Source organism: Nomascus leucogenys, chromosome 1a (assembly GCF_006542625.1).
Source record: "Nomascus leucogenys isolate Asia chromosome 1a, Asia_NLE_v1, whole genome shotgun sequence".
Classification (NCBI taxonomy): domain Eukaryota; kingdom Metazoa; phylum Chordata; class Mammalia; order Primates; family Hylobatidae; genus Nomascus; species Nomascus leucogenys.
Genome location: NC_044381.1, coordinates 71,672,247 through 71,692,282, shown reverse-complemented (window position 1 = coordinate 71,692,282; position 20,036 = coordinate 71,672,247). Strand labels below are relative to the sequence as shown.

General features: G+C 41.6%; 1 protein-coding gene across 3 annotated transcripts in view; it reads left to right on the top strand.

Moving 5' to 3' along the window:
* GCH1 (GTP cyclohydrolase 1) overlaps nt 1-16,457 on the top strand; it is a 61,622-nt gene extending 45,165 nt beyond the window's left edge. Inside the window, exons 4-6 of one of the 3 annotated variants that reach the window (XM_003267714.4) lie at nt 11,379-11,410; nt 12,615-12,699; nt 14,324-16,457. In XM_003267714.4, the coding sequence (XP_003267762.1) occupies nt 11,379-11,410; nt 12,615-12,699; nt 14,324-14,450 (244 nt within the window). In that variant the 3' untranslated portion in view covers nt 14,451-16,457. The remainder of the gene's footprint in view (nt 1-11,378; nt 11,411-12,614; nt 12,700-14,323) is intronic. The other 2 variants (XM_003267715.4, XM_030810840.1) reach the window with 2 other exon arrangements.
* Nucleotides 16,458-20,036: the final 3,579 nt, after the last annotated feature.

Here is a 20,036-nt window from a genome sequence, read left to right as displayed (position 1 = left end):
GGAGTTTGAGACCAGCCTCACCAACATGGTGAAACCCCATCTCTACTAAAAATACAAAAATTAGCTGGGTGTGGTGGTGAACACCTGTCATCCCAGCTAATCAGGAGGCTGAGGCAGGAGAATTGCTTGAACCCGGGAGGCAGAGGTTGCAGTGAGCCGAGATTGTGCCCCTGCACTCCAGCCTGAGCGACGGAGTGAGACGCTATCTCAAAAAAATAAAAATAAAAGAAGGGGAATAAATGAGTCTCTGTGACCAGCTGACTGTGCTGTGGCTCTGATGTGTTCCTGTTTCTTTATGCAGGCCCTGGGATTTAACACAGTTGTGAAATGGTGGTCCTGATATTTCTCAATTCTGTGTTGGAATCTGTAAAAACTACCCCAGCAATCTGACACCTGCCCTCTAAAGTTGTTCCTTTTACTTTGTTTTCACTTCCACTTTCTCATTCATTTCCTCTGGGGATCAATAAGAAAGTGAGTAGAAGAGACAAACTTAACTTCCCCAGTTTCTGACCTCATTCCTGCTCAGCTATTTTGCTATTAGATAGGGCTGCTTGGCACCATGAAAGAATATTATATCATAGCTGTAATTGCTTCACTGGAATAAGGCTCTTAGCACAAATCCAGAAACATTCTGGCTGCTTGCGTGTGATCCATCCCTGGTGGCAGTGCTGAAAAGTTGCTGAGAAAAAGTGTATTGGTAGTGATCGGGAGTAATTAATCTTACTATAATTTTTATTAACAACTCCCTTCCCAGTAACTTACTTGCAACTAATAATGTATTAAACCAATTTCATGTCAACTGTGAGTAAAAGTATCTTTACTAAAATTGGTTATTCTTACGGTTTTATAATACGCAGTCTAAATAAAATCAGCATGCTTACTGTGCAAACATAGCTGTAGGCCCAGTCCCCTGGGGCCCTCCCTGTCAGCAAGATTGCTAACCCTATACCTTGCCCATATAGAAATTCTGGCACTGCTGATGCCTATAACAGACTGTCCATATGTGAAAGGTGTAATGGATAGTTTCATAGTGTAAAAAAGCTTGGCAGATCACATTAGGCCTTGGTCTTAATGTAACAGCCTTCTCTGAAAAACCCACTGTTGATCATGATTAACACTTTATGGGAAATGGCCTCTTGAGTGATTCAGTGAGATCGTACAATAAATGGCAACCTGGTGGTAGAAGGAAATAATCTTAGTTATTTCCTTTCCAAGTGAAAGGAAAAGATCTCAAATAATTAAGCTTTTATGAAACAATACAAAGGAGTTGATTATTAGCATGGGGATTTGTCCTTAGACTAATAGGATTAAAATTTAACAATAAAATGGAACATTAAGCCAAAGAACCAAGTGTATGTTGCTTTCAGATATTTTGCAAAAAATTTGAATAAAGAGTCTATTAAATAGAAAAGAAGACTAAGATTTTATCCAACTACTTATTCCTTATAAGAAGTAAGAATATTTAGGGAATGAAGAGGAATAAAAGCTGAATGTCTTAGCAAAACTTCACCGCTCATTTTAATCTTGTATGTGAAGTTTGTTATATGCTTGCCTTTAAATGAATGACCTTTCAGTGCCAGTGAAGTCAAATATCAAGCAGTAAAGCCTTAAGTAACAAGAAAATGCCAGAAGTGAGTTGATCTGGCTCAACTCTAGTAGAATTCTAGAATAAACTTAGTTTGAATAGAACTTTCTTTTGTTGCTGAAAAGCTATTGAACATGTATTCATTTTCTTCCCTTAGAAATAACTGTGTCGGCTGGGTGAGGTGGCTCATGCCTGTAATCACAGCACTTTGGGAGGCCGAGGTGGGCAGATCACTTGAGGTCAGGAGTTCGAGACCAGTCTGGCCAACATGGTGAAACCCCATCTCTACTAAAAATACCAAAATTAGCAGGGCATGGTAGCATTCGCTTGTAATCCCAGCTACTTGGGAGGCTGAGATGGAAGAATCGCTTGAACCTGGGAGGCAGAGGTTGCAGTGAACCAAGATTTCACCACTGCCCTCCAGTCTCATGACAGAGCAAGACTCTGTGTCACCAAAAATAAATAAATAAATAAATAAATAAATAAATAATTGAGTGAATGTATGAAATCTTGAATTTAGAGTTGTAGTATCTCAGGTAGCCATGGCTGACTTGTTGGGTGGGCACTGTGCCAGCTACTGCGGAGGCTAGAGAAGCAGGACATAGCAGCCACCCTCAAGGAGAGGGCACAGGGCAAGACTGCAAGTGCCATGGAAATGCCTGCTGTAGCTCCAAGTTCAGAGGAGCCATGATGGCTGTGGCCTGGCAGGTGAATAGACCTGGAGGTGGAGGGATGAGCAGAATTCTAAATGGGGGAGGTTTCTCTAGGTATAGTTAATGCATGAGCAAAGACCAGTCAGAGGGTAGGAGCAAGGCCTATTCCAGTGGATGGGAACCAGATTGACTGACGGAAGTAAGAGTTAGACAAGGGGGAAAGGTGAGGTGGGTATTAGATTACAGAGGGAGCAGTCTTTTTTTTTTTTTATTTTTTGACTGTAAAAGCAACATACCATTTAAATACAAATGAGTGAATACAGTGAAAACTTTTCTTACCTATTTTCATTCCCCAGAGTTAGAACTAGAGATTTCTTTTCACTATCCTTCTGGAAAATATTTATGCAAGCACAAACTTAAGATCATATCTTATATTCTGTACTACAACTTGCTGTTTTAAATTTTATTTTATTTTATGTTTTTTTTGAGATGGAGTCTTGCTCTTTCGGCCAGGCCGGAGTGCAGTGGTGCGATTTCGGCTGACTGCAACCTCTGCCTCCTGGGTTCAAGTGATTCTCCTGCCTCAGCCTCCCCAATAGCTAGGATTACTGATGTGCACCACCATGCCTGGCTAATTTTTGTATTTTCAGTAAAGACAGGGTTTCTCCATGTTGGCCAAGCTGGCCTCGAACTGCTGGCCTTAAGTGATCAGCCTGCCTTGGCCTCCCAAAGTGCTGGGATTACAGGCATGAGTCACTGCACCCGGCCAGCTATTTTTTTTTTTTTTTTGGAGACAGGGTCTTTCTCTGTCTGCCAGGCTGGAGTGCAGTGGCACTATCTGGGCTCACTGTAGCCTCCACCTCCTGGGTTCAAGCGATTCCCCTGCCTCAGCCTCCTGAGTAGCTGGGGTTACAGGCGTATACCACCACGCATAGCTGATTTTTGTATTTTTAGTAGAGATGGGGTTTCAACATGTTGGCAAGACTGGTCTTGAACTCCTAACCTCAGGTGATTGGCTCGCCCTAGCCTCCCAAAGTGCTGGGATTACAGGAGTGAGCTACCGCACCCGGCCCTGGCCAGCGTTTAAAAAATTTAAAATACCTTGAAGTTCTTTGGACATCTTTTAGTCCAAAAAGTCCAAGTTTCTTTTCATAGCTACCGAATATTTCTTTGATTAATACAATTCATTTAACCAGTGTTTGCTATAGATAAGTACAGTTTGCAGTTTGAGACTTGCCAAAAAGTAAAAAAGTACCCTGGTGAACAAATTTTGTTATCTTTGTGTGCTTTGAATCTATCTGAAGTATAAATTACTAGTATGGAACTTGATGGGTAAAGGGTAGCCGAATTTTTGATATTATGAAATTGCTCTCCAAAGAGACCATGCCAGTTTATACTCTAATAAATAGACACATAGGTAAAGGGTGGTGTATGTTTCTCCACACTTTGGCCAACACTGAGTTTCATCACACTTTTAAATCTTTGCCAAACTGATAAGTAAAAAATAGTATCTATTTTAATTTGCATTTCCTTAATAGAGCGAGGTTGAATCTATTCAGATACTTCCTGTTCGTAGCTCCAGTGTTCATTTTTCCACCGAGTTATTTGTCTTTTTATTCTTGGTTTGCACACGCTCCGAATGTTAAAGCCGTCAGGTCAGGTGCTACAGACAATGCTTCCCAGCTCGTCATTTGTCTTTTGATTTTGCTTTATAGTATTATATTTCCATAAAGAAGTTTAAAACTTTTCTGTAGTCACAAACTTTTTTTTTTTTGGTACTTGTATGGCCACATTATTATATTTAAATCTTTGCTCCATCTGGAGTGTATTTTGGGGTGAGGAGTGAGGCAGAACCCATCCACTGCTGTGTGTGCTCACTGCCTGGCAGGCGCAGCACCCCCACTTCCTGCCTTCCTGCCCTCCCTGCTGCAGGTCTTTGCTGTGCCTTTCTTATCTTCCTCCCGGAGGGAATGTTAAGCTCCTGCTTCCTCCCTGCCTCTCATCTCTGAGGGTCCTTCAGTCCGCCCTCATGAGCTGCTGGGATGTTCTTTCTAAAGTGTGGATTGGATCGTGCTGCTCCTTTGGTGGCTCACCACAGCTTTTCAGATAAAGTCCAAACTCCTTATTTAGAATAATTTAGAAAAAGCCAAAGAATAGAAATCACAACTCTACAAGTTGAAAATCTTGTGTCATAGGTTGCTGGGGAGTCTGATATCTAGGAATGAGACGATATGTAACTAAAAATATGCTTTATAAATCTTTACATCTTGTTGAATAAGTTTTTTAAAAAGATGGCTAGAGAAAGGAATGGACCACGGGTTTGAAAGCCTGCATACATTAATAACCATTAGAAAAGGTCAAATTAATGATTTGGGGGAAAGTGCCTGGGCCCCGTCAGTTTTATAAGTGTTCTTTCAAGCTTTCAAGTAACCACTAATTTTGCATGTGTATAAATAATTCAAGAGCATAGAAAAACCTGTGAAGTGTCAATTAACTTGAGGAAGCTGCCTATTCTTGATACCAAAACCTGATAAGCCTAGCATTAAAAAAAAAATGATAGGCAAATCTCACTGATTAATGTAGTTGTAAGAATCTTAAAATGTCAGGCTAGTATAGAAGTACTGTTTTCAACATGACCCAGGGATGTTCAGTCCAAGAATGTAAGAATGGTTTAGATTAAAATTGACAACTACTGATGCTGGGTGTGGTGAACTAGATTGTAATAATGCCCCTCTTGGCACAGCATATCAAGATATACCGCATATGTACATTTTACACTTTGGGGGAAGCATGAGGCAATTCTAGTGAGAATCCACTGGAATTAACACTAAAGCCAGAGTCTGGATTCTGTCCTCCCTATTCCCATCCCAAATCAAGGACGATACTTACCTATTAGCATTATTCTAGGAAGAGCAGGAAAAAGAAAAAAGAACTCATAGACACATTCATAAAGTTTGGGATCAGAATTAGTACTACCTGTAGTGGCCTTCAAAAAATCAAATGGAATAATTTAGTTTCAAACAACCCCATAAGGCCGGGCATGGTGGCTCATGCCTATAATCCCAGCACTTTGGGAGGCTGAGGCAGGTGGCTCACCTGAGGTCAGGAGTTTGAGACCAGCCTGACCAGCATGGTGAAACCCCACCTCTACTAAAAATACAAAAATTAGCTGGGCATGGTGGCACACGCCTGTAGTCCCAGCTACTCAGGAGGCTGAGGCAGGAGAATTGCTAGAACCCGGGAGGTGGAGGTTGCAGTGAGCTGAGATCGCACCATTGCACTCCAGCCTGAGCAAGAGCAAAAACTCTGTCTCAAAAATAAGTAAAAAAAAATAAATAAAACGTCCCCATAGAGGTATCCTTGCAGGCAGCTAGCAGAAACTAGTGCATGTTCTCTGATGCACTTTTATCCAGGCTTGAAAGGATACCCAAAGATGAAGTTCCAAGGAGTACCATGAGTTGGGTCAGACAAACACGATGGAAGAGGGCAGATAGTAGAGTTATCAGAGATAGGATATAAAACAAGTACAGTAAATCCTCACTTTACGTTGTCAATGGGTTCTTGGAGACTGCAACTTGAAGCGAAATGGCTTCAGGCAAAGTGGCATATAGCAGTCCTGGAATAATGTTGTTTAATTCAACGTCATTTCATTATGATTGAAAAAAAAAAAAATTCCTCGCTGGGACCCACTGTCTGTGTGGAGTTTGCATGTTTTCTCCCACATCTGTGAGTTTTCTCCAGGTGCTTCAGTTTCCTCCCACATCCCAAAGACGCACACGTTAGGTGATTTGGCGTATCTGTGTGGTCCCAGTCTGAGTGACAGTAGGTGGATGTATGTGCCCTGTGATGGGATAGTGTCCTGTCCAGGGTCAGTTCCTGCCTTGTACCCTGAACTGCTGGGAAAAGCTCCAGCCACTTGAGACCTTGAACTGGAATAATTGGGGAAATCAATATCTTTCCATTAATCTTTCTTAAATGTATGTATTGCTCACATTTATTTTAGTGTTTAATATTAGAAGTATTTTTGTGTTTATTTAGAAGTTTGTTGACGTTTTTGTGACCAGAAAGATGCTGTAGGAGCTTAACTCTTATTGTATCAATTAGCCTAGGGTAAAATGTGTTTTGTTCTCAGTGTTTTAGTGAAGTCATAGATTTCGAGAACCTGTCGACCTTGAGCAAGGACTTACTATATATTAAAAAATAGGCCGGGTGCAGTGGCTCACGCCTGTAATCTCAGCACTTTGGGAGGCCGAGGCGGGCAGATCACCTGAGGTCAGTAGTTCGAGACCAGCCTGGCCAACATGGTGAAACCCTATCTCTACTAAAAATACAAAAATTACTATTGTGAGTAGTGCTGCAATAAACATACATGTGCATGTGTCTTTATAGCAGCATGATTTATAATCCTTTGGTTATATACCCAGTAATGGGATGGCTGGGTCAAATGGTATTTCTAGTTTTAGATCCTTGAGGAATTGCCACACTGTCTTCCACAATGGTTGAGCTAGTTTACGGTCCCACCAACAGTGTAAAAGTGTTCCTATTTCTCCACATCCTCTCCAGCACCTGTTGTTTCCTGACTTTTTAGTGATCGCCATTCTAACTGGTGTGAGATGGTATCTCATTGTGGTTTTGATTTGCATTTCTCTGATGACCAGTGATGATGAGCGTTTTTTCATGTGTCTGTTGGCTGCATAAATGTCTTCTTTTGAGAAGTGTCTGTTCATATCCTTTGCCCACTTTTTGATGGGGTTGTTTGATTTTTTCTTGTAAATTTGTTTGAGTTCTTTGTAGATTCTGGATATTAGCCCTTTGTCAGATGGGTAGATCATAAAAATTTTCTCCCATTCTGTAGGTTGCCTGTTCACTCTGATGGTAGTTTCTTTTGCTGTGCAGAAGCTCTTTAGTTTAATTAGATCTCATTTGTCAATTTTGGCTTTTGTTGCCATTGCTTTTGGTGTTTTAGTCATGAAGTCCTTGCCCATGCCTATGTCCTGAATGGTATTGTCTAGGTTTTCTTCTAGGGTTTTTATGGTTTTAGGTCTAACATTTAAGTCTGTAATCCATCTGGAATTAATTTTTGTATAAGGTGTAAGGAAGGGATCCAGTTTCAGCTTTCTACATATGGCTAGCCAGTTTTCCCAGCACCATTTATGTTTTCCCCGTTTCTTGTTTTTGTCAGGTTTGTCAAAGATCAGATGGTTGTAGATTTGTGGTATTATTTCTGATGGCTCTGTTCTGTTCCATTGGTTTATATCTCTGTTTTGGTACCAGTACCATGCTGTTTTGGTTACTGTAGCCTTGTAGTATAGTTTGAAGTCAGGTAGCGTGATGCCTCCAGCACATGCACATGTATGTTTATTGCGGCACTATTCACAATAGCAAAGACTTGGAACCAACCCAAATGTCCATCAGTAATAGACTGGATTAAGAAAGTGTGGCACTTATACACCATGGAATACTATGCAGCCATAACAAAGGATGAGTTCATGTCCTTTGTAGGGACATGGATGAAGCTGGAAACCATCATTCTGAGCAAACTATCACAAGGACAGAAAACCAAACACTGCATATTCTCACTCATAGGTGACAGTTGAACAGTGAGAACACTTGGACACAGGGTGGGGAACACACACTGGGGCCTGTCGTGGGGTGGAGGGAGGGGGGAGGGATAGCATTAGGAGATATACCTAATGTAAATGACGAGTTAACGAGTGCAGCACACCAACATGGCACTTGTATACATATGTAACAAACCTGCATGTTGTGCACATGTATCCTAGAACTGAAAGTATAATAATAATTAAAAAAAAAAAAACAAATTAGCTAGATGTGGTGGCGGGTGCCTCTAATCCCAGCTACTTGGGAGGCTGAGGCAGGAGAAATGCTCAAACCCAGGAGGGAGAGGTTGCAGTGAGCTGAGATTGCGCCATTGCACTCCAGCCTGGGTGACAAGAGGGAGACTCTGTCTCGGAAAAAAAAAAAAAAAGGACCTACTATATATATAAAAAAATTGACAAAGGAGACCAGGCGTGGTGGCTCACACCTTTAATCCCAGCACTTTGGGAGGCCAAGGCAGGTGGATCATGAGGTCAGGAGTTCAAGACCGGCCTGGCCAACATGGTGAAACCCCGTCTCTACTAAAAATATAAAAATTAGCTGGGTGTGGTGGCAGGCACCTGTAATCCCAGCTACTCGGGAGGCTGAGGCAGAGAATTGCTTGAATGTGGGAGGTAGAGGTTCCAATGAGCTAAGATTGTGCTGCTGCACTCCAGCCTGGGCAACAGAGCAAGACTCCGTGCCCAAAAACAAACAAAAATTGACAAAGGGATAAGAAACTTGCAGAATTAGCCAGGCAGATTGGGAAGAGGATGAAATATAACTTTTAGAAATTAAAAAAATGAAACCGAGGTCCAGTATACTCATTAAATAGATTAGACATAGATTAAATACAGTGATTGGGAAGAAAGGTCTAAAGAAATTGTGCTGAATGCAACACAAAGACAGGTAGAAAATATGAACGAGAATTTAAGAAACATGGAAGACTGGGAGGGTATAATATGCCCTTAATTGAAATTCCTGGAGATAACAGAGGCAATGTGCTAGATGCAATGTTAGAGAAGATAATGGCTAAAAAAGTTTCTAGAACACATGGAAAATACCGGTCTTCAGAAAGCCTGATAAATTCCAAATAAGTCAAATTAAATCCCTACCTGGATAAAACATAGTAAATTGCAGCGTATACTTATAAAATATAGTTAATGTAAAAGCAGCCGCAGAAAGAAATATTGATTATCTAAAAGGCAACAGCAGTTACACTGAATTGGTTTGCCAACAGCAATACTGAAGGGCAGATAGATATCAGTGTCAAACTAGAATTCCGTTCCCAGCAAATACCTCTCAACAAATTATCTTTCAAGAATGACAGCAAAATAAAGATTTTTTTTTTAATCTAGGGAAGCTACGTGACATGCTGAAAAGATGTGTTAGGTTTCACATTTACTCCTCACTTGAAAAAGAAAACTAATAAACTCGGGTTTAGAAATAATAAGCTGTCACAGCACAGAGAGCATATTCACCATACAATCACATACATAGTAGGCACTGAATAAAAATCTGTGGGAATGTTCCTCCTGCCATGAGAGCAGCTGTCTGCCAGAAGCAGGCAGGCACTGTGGATGGTAGTGAAATCCTAGATGTGTTCCTATTGAAGTGTGGAGCAAAACATGGGTGCCCAGTGTTACCCCTACTGTCCAATGTGGCACCTGAAGTTCTACTCCAGAAAAAGAATGGTGAACACGAGAAGGAAAACATTACCAACTTTAAAATCAATGGCATCTCCTACGTATATAACAAACTAATCACCTGAAAAACTATCAGAAGTAATATATACAGAAATTTGACCTAGTAAGAAATATGACATACCTCCTATCTAGGAGCTTAAAAACCATTCCTTTCTAAGGTTTTGTTCAAAATACCAATAGAATACAGCTATTAATATATTCCTTCAATATCCTAGTAACTACTGCTGGGGCCATGAAGGAGAGCTAGGACGGCTTCTGCCTTCAGGGAGCTCTGGGCTGAGTGGTAAACGGGGTGGCGGACCTGTTACTGACTTTGTTGGCTGTAACGGGCATAAAGGAGCAAGTTGTCGGTTCTGAGAAGCACAGTTGGGGGAAGAGCCATGAAATGCCTCATAGGGAGGTGAACCATAAATTGAGTCTAAATTTATGATCAAAGGCCATGAATTTAAAGAAAAGGTCCTCAGTGTGAATAGTCATCTTCAAATGGGTAAGTCACGTGGCCATCTTTACATTTCATAAATAGAATGAAAGATGTTGAAAGGGGAAAATTCTGGCTGGGCACAATGGCTCACGCCTGTAATCCCAGCATTTTGGGAGGCTGTGGTGGGCAGATCGCGAGGTCAGAAGTTCAAGACCAGCCTGGCCAACATGGCGAAACCCCGTCTCTACTAAAAATACAAAAATTAGCCAAGCGCGGTGGCAGGCACCTGTAGTCCCAGCTACTCAGGAAGCTGAGGCAGGAGAATAGCTTGAACCCAGGAGGCGGAGGTTGCAGTGAGCCGAGATCGTGCCATTGCACTCTAGCCTGGACGACAAGAGCAAGACTCCATGTCAAAAGAAAAAAAAAAAAAGGGAAAATTTATCACTTGACAGATTGTGCTATAAGCTAAGATCAGGAGGCTTTTATTTCTTGGGGGTTAATCATACTAAGTACTTACATAAACCTATCTTATGAAGAGGTGTCTGAAGAAGTCTAATCAGTTCTAATCTGATTCCCCTAATAGGTTTAGTTGGTACAGTAGTTGACCATGGTGTGCTATTAATTAACAAACAGTCTTTTTATTTTTAACTTGAATTTTAAGCTCTGATAAAACAATATGATTAATCAAAGCACTTCAGACATGATCTAAAATTGATGATTTGGAGCTTTAAAATTTTGTTACTCATTTCTGTGTTTTTTCTAAGTGAACGTCACACTTGGAGACTCATTAATTCTCTTTCTGGGGACATCAGGAAGCACCACTCTGTAGTGGTTGGTGGTCTTCTGTATTAGTCAGGGTTCCCTAGAAGGACAGATCTAATAGGATATATATATATAAAGGGGAGTGTATTAAGTGATCACAGGGTCCCACAATAGGCTGTCTGCAAGCTTGAGGAGCAAGGAGAGCCAGTCCAAGTCTCAAAACTGGAGAACTTGGAGTCCGATGTTTGAGGGCAGGAGGCATCCAGCATGGGAGAAAGATGTAGGCTGGGAGGCTAGGCCACTCTTGCCTTTTCATACATTTCTGCCTGCTTTATATTCGCTAGCAGCTGATTAGATTGTGTCCACCCAGATTAAGTGTGGATCTGCCTTCCCCAGCCCACTGACTCAAATGTTAATCTCCTTTGGCAACACCCTCACAGACATACCCAGGAACAATACTTTGCATCCTTCAATGCAATCAAGTTGACTTTAGACTACATCTCTCTGTGGTACTTGTAACTTTCTGTCATCTTCCCGTAGGCTTTATCTCTTCCTGTAGCCCACTGTTGCTTCAACAATGTCCTTTTTGTTTTATGAGGAAGGCTTATCAATTTTACTTCAAATGATTTATGATTAAATTCTTTCTTTTCTAGGATTGTAGAAATCTATAGTAGAAGACTACAAGGTAAGCTTTAAAAATCTTTATTAACAGAAAACATTTTTCTTTTTGTTTTGAGACAGAGTCTTGTTCTGTCACCCAGGCTGGAGTACAGTGGTGCAATCTTGGCTCACTGCAGTCTCAGCCTCCCAAGTAGCTGGGATTTCAAGAGTGTGCCACCATGCCTGGCTAATTTTTGTATTTCTAGTAGAGACGGGGTTTCACCATATTGGTCAGGCAGGTCTGGAACTTCTGACCTCAGGTGATCCACCCACCTTGGCCTCCAAGAGTGCTGGGATTACAGGCATGAGCCACTGTGCCTGGCTACAGAAAACACTTTTCCTACACAAAAAGTATTTTTTGTTTTATTACAAGTGTAATAAGTATGACTTATGTAAAACCTTTTAGGACTATAAAAAGTCTACTGTTTCAAGCCTCCAGAAGAAATCATTGTTGTATTTGCACACTCTTTCACATTTTCACGCATATACCTACATTTTCAAATCAATTTATTTGGATTATGTTTAAACAAAAATGGGCTCGTTTTATACATAATTGGCCTTGCTTTTTTCCCTGCTTTTTTTCTTTTAACAAACCACATCCATGTAACTATCTCATTCATTCTGGTGGCTGTCTAGAATTCTACTGTATATGCCATGGCTTGGCGTAACCTATACCTGCTGTGATAGACATTGGGGGGTTTCATCAGTTTTCAGATAGATGCAGTGCTGCAGTGAATACTCCTGTATGAATTAAAAGACAAGTCATTTTATTCAGGACAGGAACTATATTATTTAGGTTAAATTGTTGGTTTTCAACATTGCTCTAAGTACAACTCAATAATTGGACTGCAGCCCCTTTGTTAACCCTGTTGCAAGCTATTTATTTGCTGCACTACTTTACCTCCATGGAGGTGCTTGGTAACCAGTACTGTGTTGTTCTTACTGCACAGGTATAAGATAATTGCTATTCTAATTCCTTCCCCCAGTGATGCTGGAGGGCTTCAGGGGGTTCTGAGATCTCTTTAGCCCTGTACTTCAGGTGAGGGAGTTGAATCTGGGCCTCTCTGTGGCCCAGTCAGCAGACAAAGCAGACTGGTAACAGCTGGTGTGTCTTGGCTCTTAAATCTCACAGAAGTCTGATTTTTAAGATTTCAAATGTTCTAGAGACAGAAAAAGCTTCCAGCTGTTTGTGTCAGACTCTCAAACTGAGCTCCTTATCACATCCACAGTTCAGGAGCGCCTTACGAAACAAATTGCTGTAGCAATCACGGAAGCCTTGCGGCCTGCTGGAGTCGGGGTAGTGGTTGAAGCAACGTAAGTCCGCATCTGCCTTTAGTAATGTCATAATGGTGCACTAGAAGTGATCTTGCTATTTAGTGCTTCTCATATTTTGTAGCACCAGGTGATGCCACACAACTGACAAAATAACTGTAGATTTCCATCCCTGAGCCTAAAGCTCTTTTACCACTTTCATTTGCTGTGTTACTGATATAGGAACAGAGTATGGGAGAAGTATTTTTTTGAGGGTAGGATGGGGCTTGTAGAGGCATAGGGAGTTATAAGCACAGGTGTAGAGATTTGAACAATCGATAGGCTTTTTTTTTTTTTTTTTTTTTTTGAGACAGAGTCTCGCTCTGTCGCCCAGGCTGGAGTGCAGTGGTGCAATCTCGGCTCACTGCAACCTCCACCTCCTGGGTTCAAGCGATTCTCCTGCCTCAGCCTCCCGAGTAGCTGGGACCACAGGTGTGTGTCACCATGCCCGGCTAATTTTTGTATATTTAGTACAGACGGGGTTTCACCATGTTGGCCAGGTTGGTCTCGAACTCCTGACCTCGTGATCCACCTGCCACGGCCTCCCAAAGTGCTAGGATTACAGGCATGAGCCACCACGCCCAGCTCAATCGCCATTTTTTAAAAAATGCTCAAGATAGGGTCTTGCTGTGTCACCCAGGCTGGAGTGCAATGGCGTGATCTCGGCTCACTGCAACCTCTGCCCCCCAGGTTCAAATGATTCTCCTGCCTCAGCCTCCCAAATAGCTGGGATTACAGGCGCCCACCACCACACCCAGCTAATTTTTGTATTTAGTAGAGATGGGATTTCACCATGTTGGCCAGGCTGGGGATCTCAAAATCCTGACCTCAAGTGATCTGCCCACCTCAGCCTCCCAAAATACTGAGATTACAGGCGTGAGCCACCGTGCCCAGCCCCAGTAGCCATTTTTATGTCTTCTCTTGATTTCTTCTTCAGCTGTCTGTTGCTCCAAGCCGAGTTTTTTAAATATTTTGTCACACGTTTAAAAAATAAAGCCAAGAATTGGTACATTGCTTTAAGTTAGCATGAGTTAAGAGAATTGCACTATTGTGTGGACAAAGTTCATATGTGTTCTGTGACATGGTGTGAACTCTCTTCTATGTCTGGTATCTAATGTCACCAGGTTGCTCAGACAGGATCCCTGGTCACCATTATCTGAATTCTGCCTGGTGACACCAGTATACTTGAGCATTTATCTAAACACCTAGGCTAGCATAGTGCTGTCTTGGTCCTGAAGGCAGAGCAAGTGAGAATTCTGCCTTTCTTTCGATCTAGAAGTTAAGTAACTCTGTAGCCCTTTTATACTACTTTCACCCCAGAAGAAAATTCCATTTTTCCCCTTTTTGGATGTTTTAAGGATCAACTAATAAGAATAAAAGTTGCAAGACAACTTCAAGAACAAAAAGTTTATGTTGCTGCAAAGGTAATTGCAGTTTTTGCTATTACGTTCAATAGCAAGAACCACAGTTACTTTTGCATGAACCTAATAGATAACATTTGTGTAAAAAGGGATATTTCGATATACTTGGTAACTGTAAGCTGAGATTTAATCTTTAGGCCTGCTTTTAAAAACCAAACCAGCAGCTGTCTACTCCTTTAAACAACCTGTGTTGCCTTATTTTGTAGACACATGTGTATGGTAATGCGAGGTGTACAGAAAATGAACAGCAAAACTGTGACCAGCACGATGCTGGGTGTGTTCCGGGAGGATCCAAAGACTCGGGAAGAGTTCCTGACTCTCATTAGGAGCTGAGCTTCAGTGTGTGGGCGTTGGTTGCCGATCGTACTGCCAGTAGCATTGTCTGTCTGTCTGGTCTTGTTTGTACATTCCATTTTCAATTGTTACAGATGTGAACCTTATTCCTTGTCACTAATTACATTTAAAATTATTTCTAGGAAGTCAAATAAATATAATAAAGGGTTGAGCCCTCTACTTTCTTCTTGCCATCTTTTTGTGGCAATATTAAAGTGAACTGCTAATAGTGTAAGTACGTGCACAAAACCACTGCCAGATAACCAGAGGGGCCTGGGAAGGGAGAAGAATTAGTGTATTTTTTTCAAATAGTACAGTAATTTGACTCATAAGCATAGGAGCATTGGGAATGAGAGGGAACTGTGCCCAGTATACTGTTTTTTTTTCTTCCTCCAATAAAAGTGGTGTAGTGCTGAAAGTGCTAAAATATTTAGTGCGGTATTGCTCTGTGAATTCAAGTTCAACAGACTCCACTTTGGTCATGTTTATTAAACCACCAGTGACATTTAAAAATATATTTTTAGCAGTTGTAATGTTAGTCACCAAGGGAAGGTGGTGGAATGTCTATGTTTTTGATTTTACTGTGAGTTAAAAAGGCACATTTCTACCCTCTATTGTTTTTAAATTCAAGAATTAGGGAATTAGTTCCTGGTGTTGTTTACGAGTATATTCTCATGTCAACATACAGGGATTTAGACATTTAACTCTCTGTGCCTTGATGAGAATATCATTTAGAGTGTAGATACTTCTGCCTTTTTAAAAAAGCCATTATTTTATGAGACTTAGTACTCACACTGCAAATAACTAGTCATCTCAGTTTTAACTGTATAGGTTTATTGAGAGTTTCCTTTGTGTGATCCATGTAGATGCCTCAAAATGTTTCTTCTTCTTTTTTATAATCGTATAAGATATTTTTCTAAATATTTCCAGAAACGTTTGAGAGTGCCCATCATTTTCAGGTCTGCAGAACCATAGCTTCCACGCACCTGAAAGAGCACAGAATGAACTGATGGTGGAAGACATTATGAGCTGCGTCCAACATTCTAACCAAAGCTTATTGTACCAACGATCTGTGAAAATGCACTGGAGGCTTCTGGTCCCAGTTTCCTTTGTGGTCTACGTGGGTCTTGTCCTCATTGTAACTCCGTATAGGTGGTATAGGTATTTTAATCCTGGAAGCTGTTGCCTTATTAATGATTATCTTAAAATTTCCTCCATCGGGGCAGCGTGGGCCAAATTAAAACAAACAAAACTGCAACTCCTCCACAGAAACACAAACACAGTTATTCTATGAAGCTTATTATTTGGTTGACATAGTGCTCTTCAAATTCATCCCATTACCCTAAAAGTAATAACTTTGATGCTTGCTTTAACTTTACTCCCATCTCTGCCACTTTGATGCTATTTGGATTATGATAGGGCAAGATGGCAGAGGTATTGGGTTTTTTTGTTTTTTGTTTTTTTTTCCATTCCTCTCTACTTCTATTTCCTAACTTTTTCTTTCTGGAGTTTAAGTACGGTGATGGTTGGCTTGAGTTCCTTTATAAACCTAGCCCAGTATAAACATTAGCCTGCTTAATATTTAGATATTTATAGGTAGAATTCTGAGCACTCAACTCATGTTTGGTATTTTAAAGTAAAAACAAGTGTGACTTCGAGGACCAAAGAAATTGTTAGCTATACATTTATCTTTATGAACTCATTTATATTCCTTTTTAATGACTCGTTGTTCTAACATTTCCTAGAAGTGTTCTTATAAAGGTCTCATGTATCCACAGGCTGTTGTCTTATTAGTAAATGCAAAGTAATCACTTTGTCTGTTTTACTCTAGTCTCTAGTACTTCAAAATTACCTTTTCATATCCATGATCTTGAATCCATTTGGGGGATTTTTAAGACTTTGATGTATTTCAATACACTGTTCAAAATTAAATTGTTTAATTTTATGTATGTGTATGTATGTTCCTGAAGTTGGTCCTATTTAAATTATTAAAGTATTGTAACTTTGTTCTTGTGAAAGTTGTTTCTTTTTCAACCACCACTATAAATATTTACATAACTTGATTATTTTGGCTGTATTCTGTTTCAGCAAAGACATCATAGGCCGGGCGCGGTGGCTCACGCCTGTAGTCCCAGCACTTTGGGAGGCCGAGGCGGGTGGATCACGAGGTCAGGAGAGTGAGACCATCCTGGCTAACACGGTGAAACCCCGTCTCTACTAAAAATACAAAAAATTAGCCGGGCGAGGTGGCAGGTGCCTGTAGTCCCAGCTGCTCGGGAGGCTGAGGCAGGAAAATGGCGTGAACCCCGGGGGCGGAGCCTGCAGTGAGCCGAGATCGCGCCACTGCACTCCAGCCTGCGAGACAGCGAGACTCCGTCTCAAAAAAAAAAAAAAAAAAAAAAAGACATCTAAGGGCTTCTCCCAGCCATCAAGCTATTTGAATACTAATCTCAATTATAGTACGAAGTAACCCCAGGTTCTGACAGTTTCTCCTTGGTATTTGGTTGGAGTCTTACCGTCCTCACTGTCTTGAGGTAATGGGAGGAGGAGGTCTGGGATAAGAGTCAGGAATCTGAGTGGCCCTCATGTCCCTGTTGTCTTAATGCTCAGTAGGTAACTTTAGTCCCCTGGGAACTGGCACTGCTTCCTACATGGGAGCTGTTGGGGAAGGAAGAGTAGGCTGGGGCAGGGAGTGGAAGAGGGTTTCCTTCCCTTTTCTAAGAAGAGCCTGCCCGGGGCAAAACTTCCAGTTAGTGCAAAGGGTTTTGTGCTGCTCTTCTGTCCCATGCCCAACAACCTCCTTTCCTTCTTGCTAGTGGTCTGCTCCCCATTCCGTGCTCCCCATAGGCAGAGGCCCGTGCCCTCACCGGTGGCCAGCATGTCCAAGTACTGGGGCCTGCTGCTCCTTGCAGGACCCTGTAGACCACTGGGTAGCAAATCTTGTCAAAGTAGGAAGGTTTACTGGCATAAAACATTCCTAGAACCACCACTCATAGGTGTCAATGAAACGATGAGCTGCTCAGCTGAGCCGGAGTTGCTGCTCCTGAGTTTTGTCACTGAAGATCGATTGGCCAAGTTCCTTTTCACTTAGTGGAAGAGCAGTTGCAAACATGAAAGGTTTTCAAGAAGCCTTTCTGTCAAAACAGAGCACCTGGATTCACCATCACAGGCATGGGTCCTCCTGCTGATGGAGAGAAGTCTCAAGAGATCAAGGGGAAGTGTGAGTACCTGACTGCCCACTCTCCCAGAGGCCCTTGCCTTCTTTTAGTTTTTGTTACAGAAAATAAAACATGCACATCAGTAGAGAGATGAGTACATGAACCCCTGTGTACTAATCACCCGGCTTCAAGGAGTCTCAACTCAATGGCGCCATCTTGTTTTCCTCTATACCCATCCGACCAGATTATTGCAAAGCAAATCCCAGGCATTACTTAGTCCATAAATATTTCAGATTATCTAAATAAAGTGGAATCAGGTAAAGAAATATATGATCAAATACATCCATTATCACACTAAAAATTAGTGTCAATTCAAATATCTAGATTTTCCCCTACTGTTTTGTAGTTTTTAGTAGTTTATTTGAATCAAGGTACAAATGAGATCCACACATTGCAACAGGTTGATTTAAGTCTCTTAAGAATCTTATATGTTCTCTTCCTACTCCCTCCTCTGTTTTCCTTAAAATTTATCTGGTCACTTGTTTTGGAGAAGCCCCGTGTTTATTCCAGGAACTGTCTGGTTGCTGGAATGTCTGGCTGTCCAAATGAGGTCAAACTCCAGCTAAACAGGGAAAAGAAGGGTTCTTTGCCACAACACTTCTCTACGTCCCTAAACCCCTACTCCTGGGCAGCCCAGCTTGGTCTGGTTCTGTCTGGCTTTTAACTGGAACATAGCTCTCTTTGGCTTTGTAACTTAGAGCCATTCCCTAGGTACAGAATAGAATTCATTGCTTTTTTCTGAGTGTGTCCTTTTTGGGCAAGGCTTCCATTTTAAAACATGCTGCCTTTGGCTTCAGCTTGGTTGATTCCTTGGCTGCCAAGATTTTGGTTAAGGTGGAAAGGTTATTACAGAAGTGAAAACAATGAATCTCACAATAATTGGCATCACTTTGAGGGCCTACCCATCGGGAATTCCATTGAGTTGGACAGTATAGGAGTACTTGGGTTTCTTCCCCCCGCTCCCCGACCTCATCAGTTACATTTTCATGACATCCTGAGTATGAATATCAGGCTCTGGCCAACAAAGGGTGGTGAAGGAAGACACACCGCGTCTTGGATTTAAGCAGCTCCCTTTATTCCCTTCCTAGCAGTGCAGCTATGACTTGCTTGTGGGTCCTGGTAGGATAACTCCTGGCACCTGCATTACACAGCCCTAATGCACCTATCCACTTTTCCTCTTATTTCTACATTCTCCTGTTTGTTTTGAGCAATATGTCCACAACTCTGACCTTTTGAGAAATCCTTTCAATCTGGAACTGACTGTGCTGCCCAGAGAAACGTGATTTGCCTGCCGGTGAGCATTGGGAAGGTTGTGTGGAGGGAGTCCTGTGATGAAATGCCTGGGTGTGTGTATGTACAACTTCCTCTCAGGCTGTTGATTTTCCCTGATTTTAGAATGGATTTTTGATTCTTCCTCCTTTTCCTGGATCCTTTCACATTCAAAAATGTACTGAACAAATAAATGAGATTTTTTTTTCTAATTTGTTTTTTTGTGGAGTTTCCCATTATATGTGTAGTGATAATTTTTACAGTCATTCTATCTAGACTGATAAAATTCTTTATGGAAACTTTTCTCTTTGCAAGGACATTTTACTTCTAAAACCAAGGGGGATAAACTGAATTAAAAAAAAAAGCTAGTAAATAAAAATCGGTTTAAAACCATTCTGGTTCTATCAGGGACCACAGAATTATTGGTCCATATTGGTCGTCTGGTCATTGGTCTCCTAGCAGCTGCTCAACCATTTTGACTGGAGGTGGGTTTTGGTCTCTGTCTCTCTTTGGCTTCACGGCTGCTGGCCTCAACTGCGTTCCTGATTGCTTGGGAAAAACAGCCTTTGACATCTGTATCTGGTTAGATTACAGTCTCTTGTGGACCCACACAGTGGCTTCTGCTCCTCTCAATTTGGGAAATTTTAAAGGAATTTCCATTTGCAGATTGAACAAGTCTAACCAGAGAGAGGAAGCACCCTGACTGTTTCAGTTTGTACCTTTAAACTTTCAAGTACCTTTAACCAATTAGAGACAAGTAATCTTCTTTCTCTCTCTCTCTCTCTCTTTTTTTTTTTTGGAGACGGACTCTCGCTCTGTCGCCCAGGCTGGAGTGCGGTGGCATGATCTTGGCTCACTGCAACCTTCATCTCCTGGTTCAAGCAATTCTCCTGCCTCAGCCCCCCGAGTAGCGGATTAAAGATGCCTTCCACCATGCCCAGCTAATTTTTGTATTTTTAGTAGAGACAGGGTTTCACCCTGTTGGTCAGGCAGGTCTTGAACTCCTGACCTCATGTGATCCTCCCGTCCTGGCCTCCCAAAGTGCTGAGACTACACTCAGCTCCAAGTGCTGAGCCACTGCGCCCGGCCCAAGACAAAA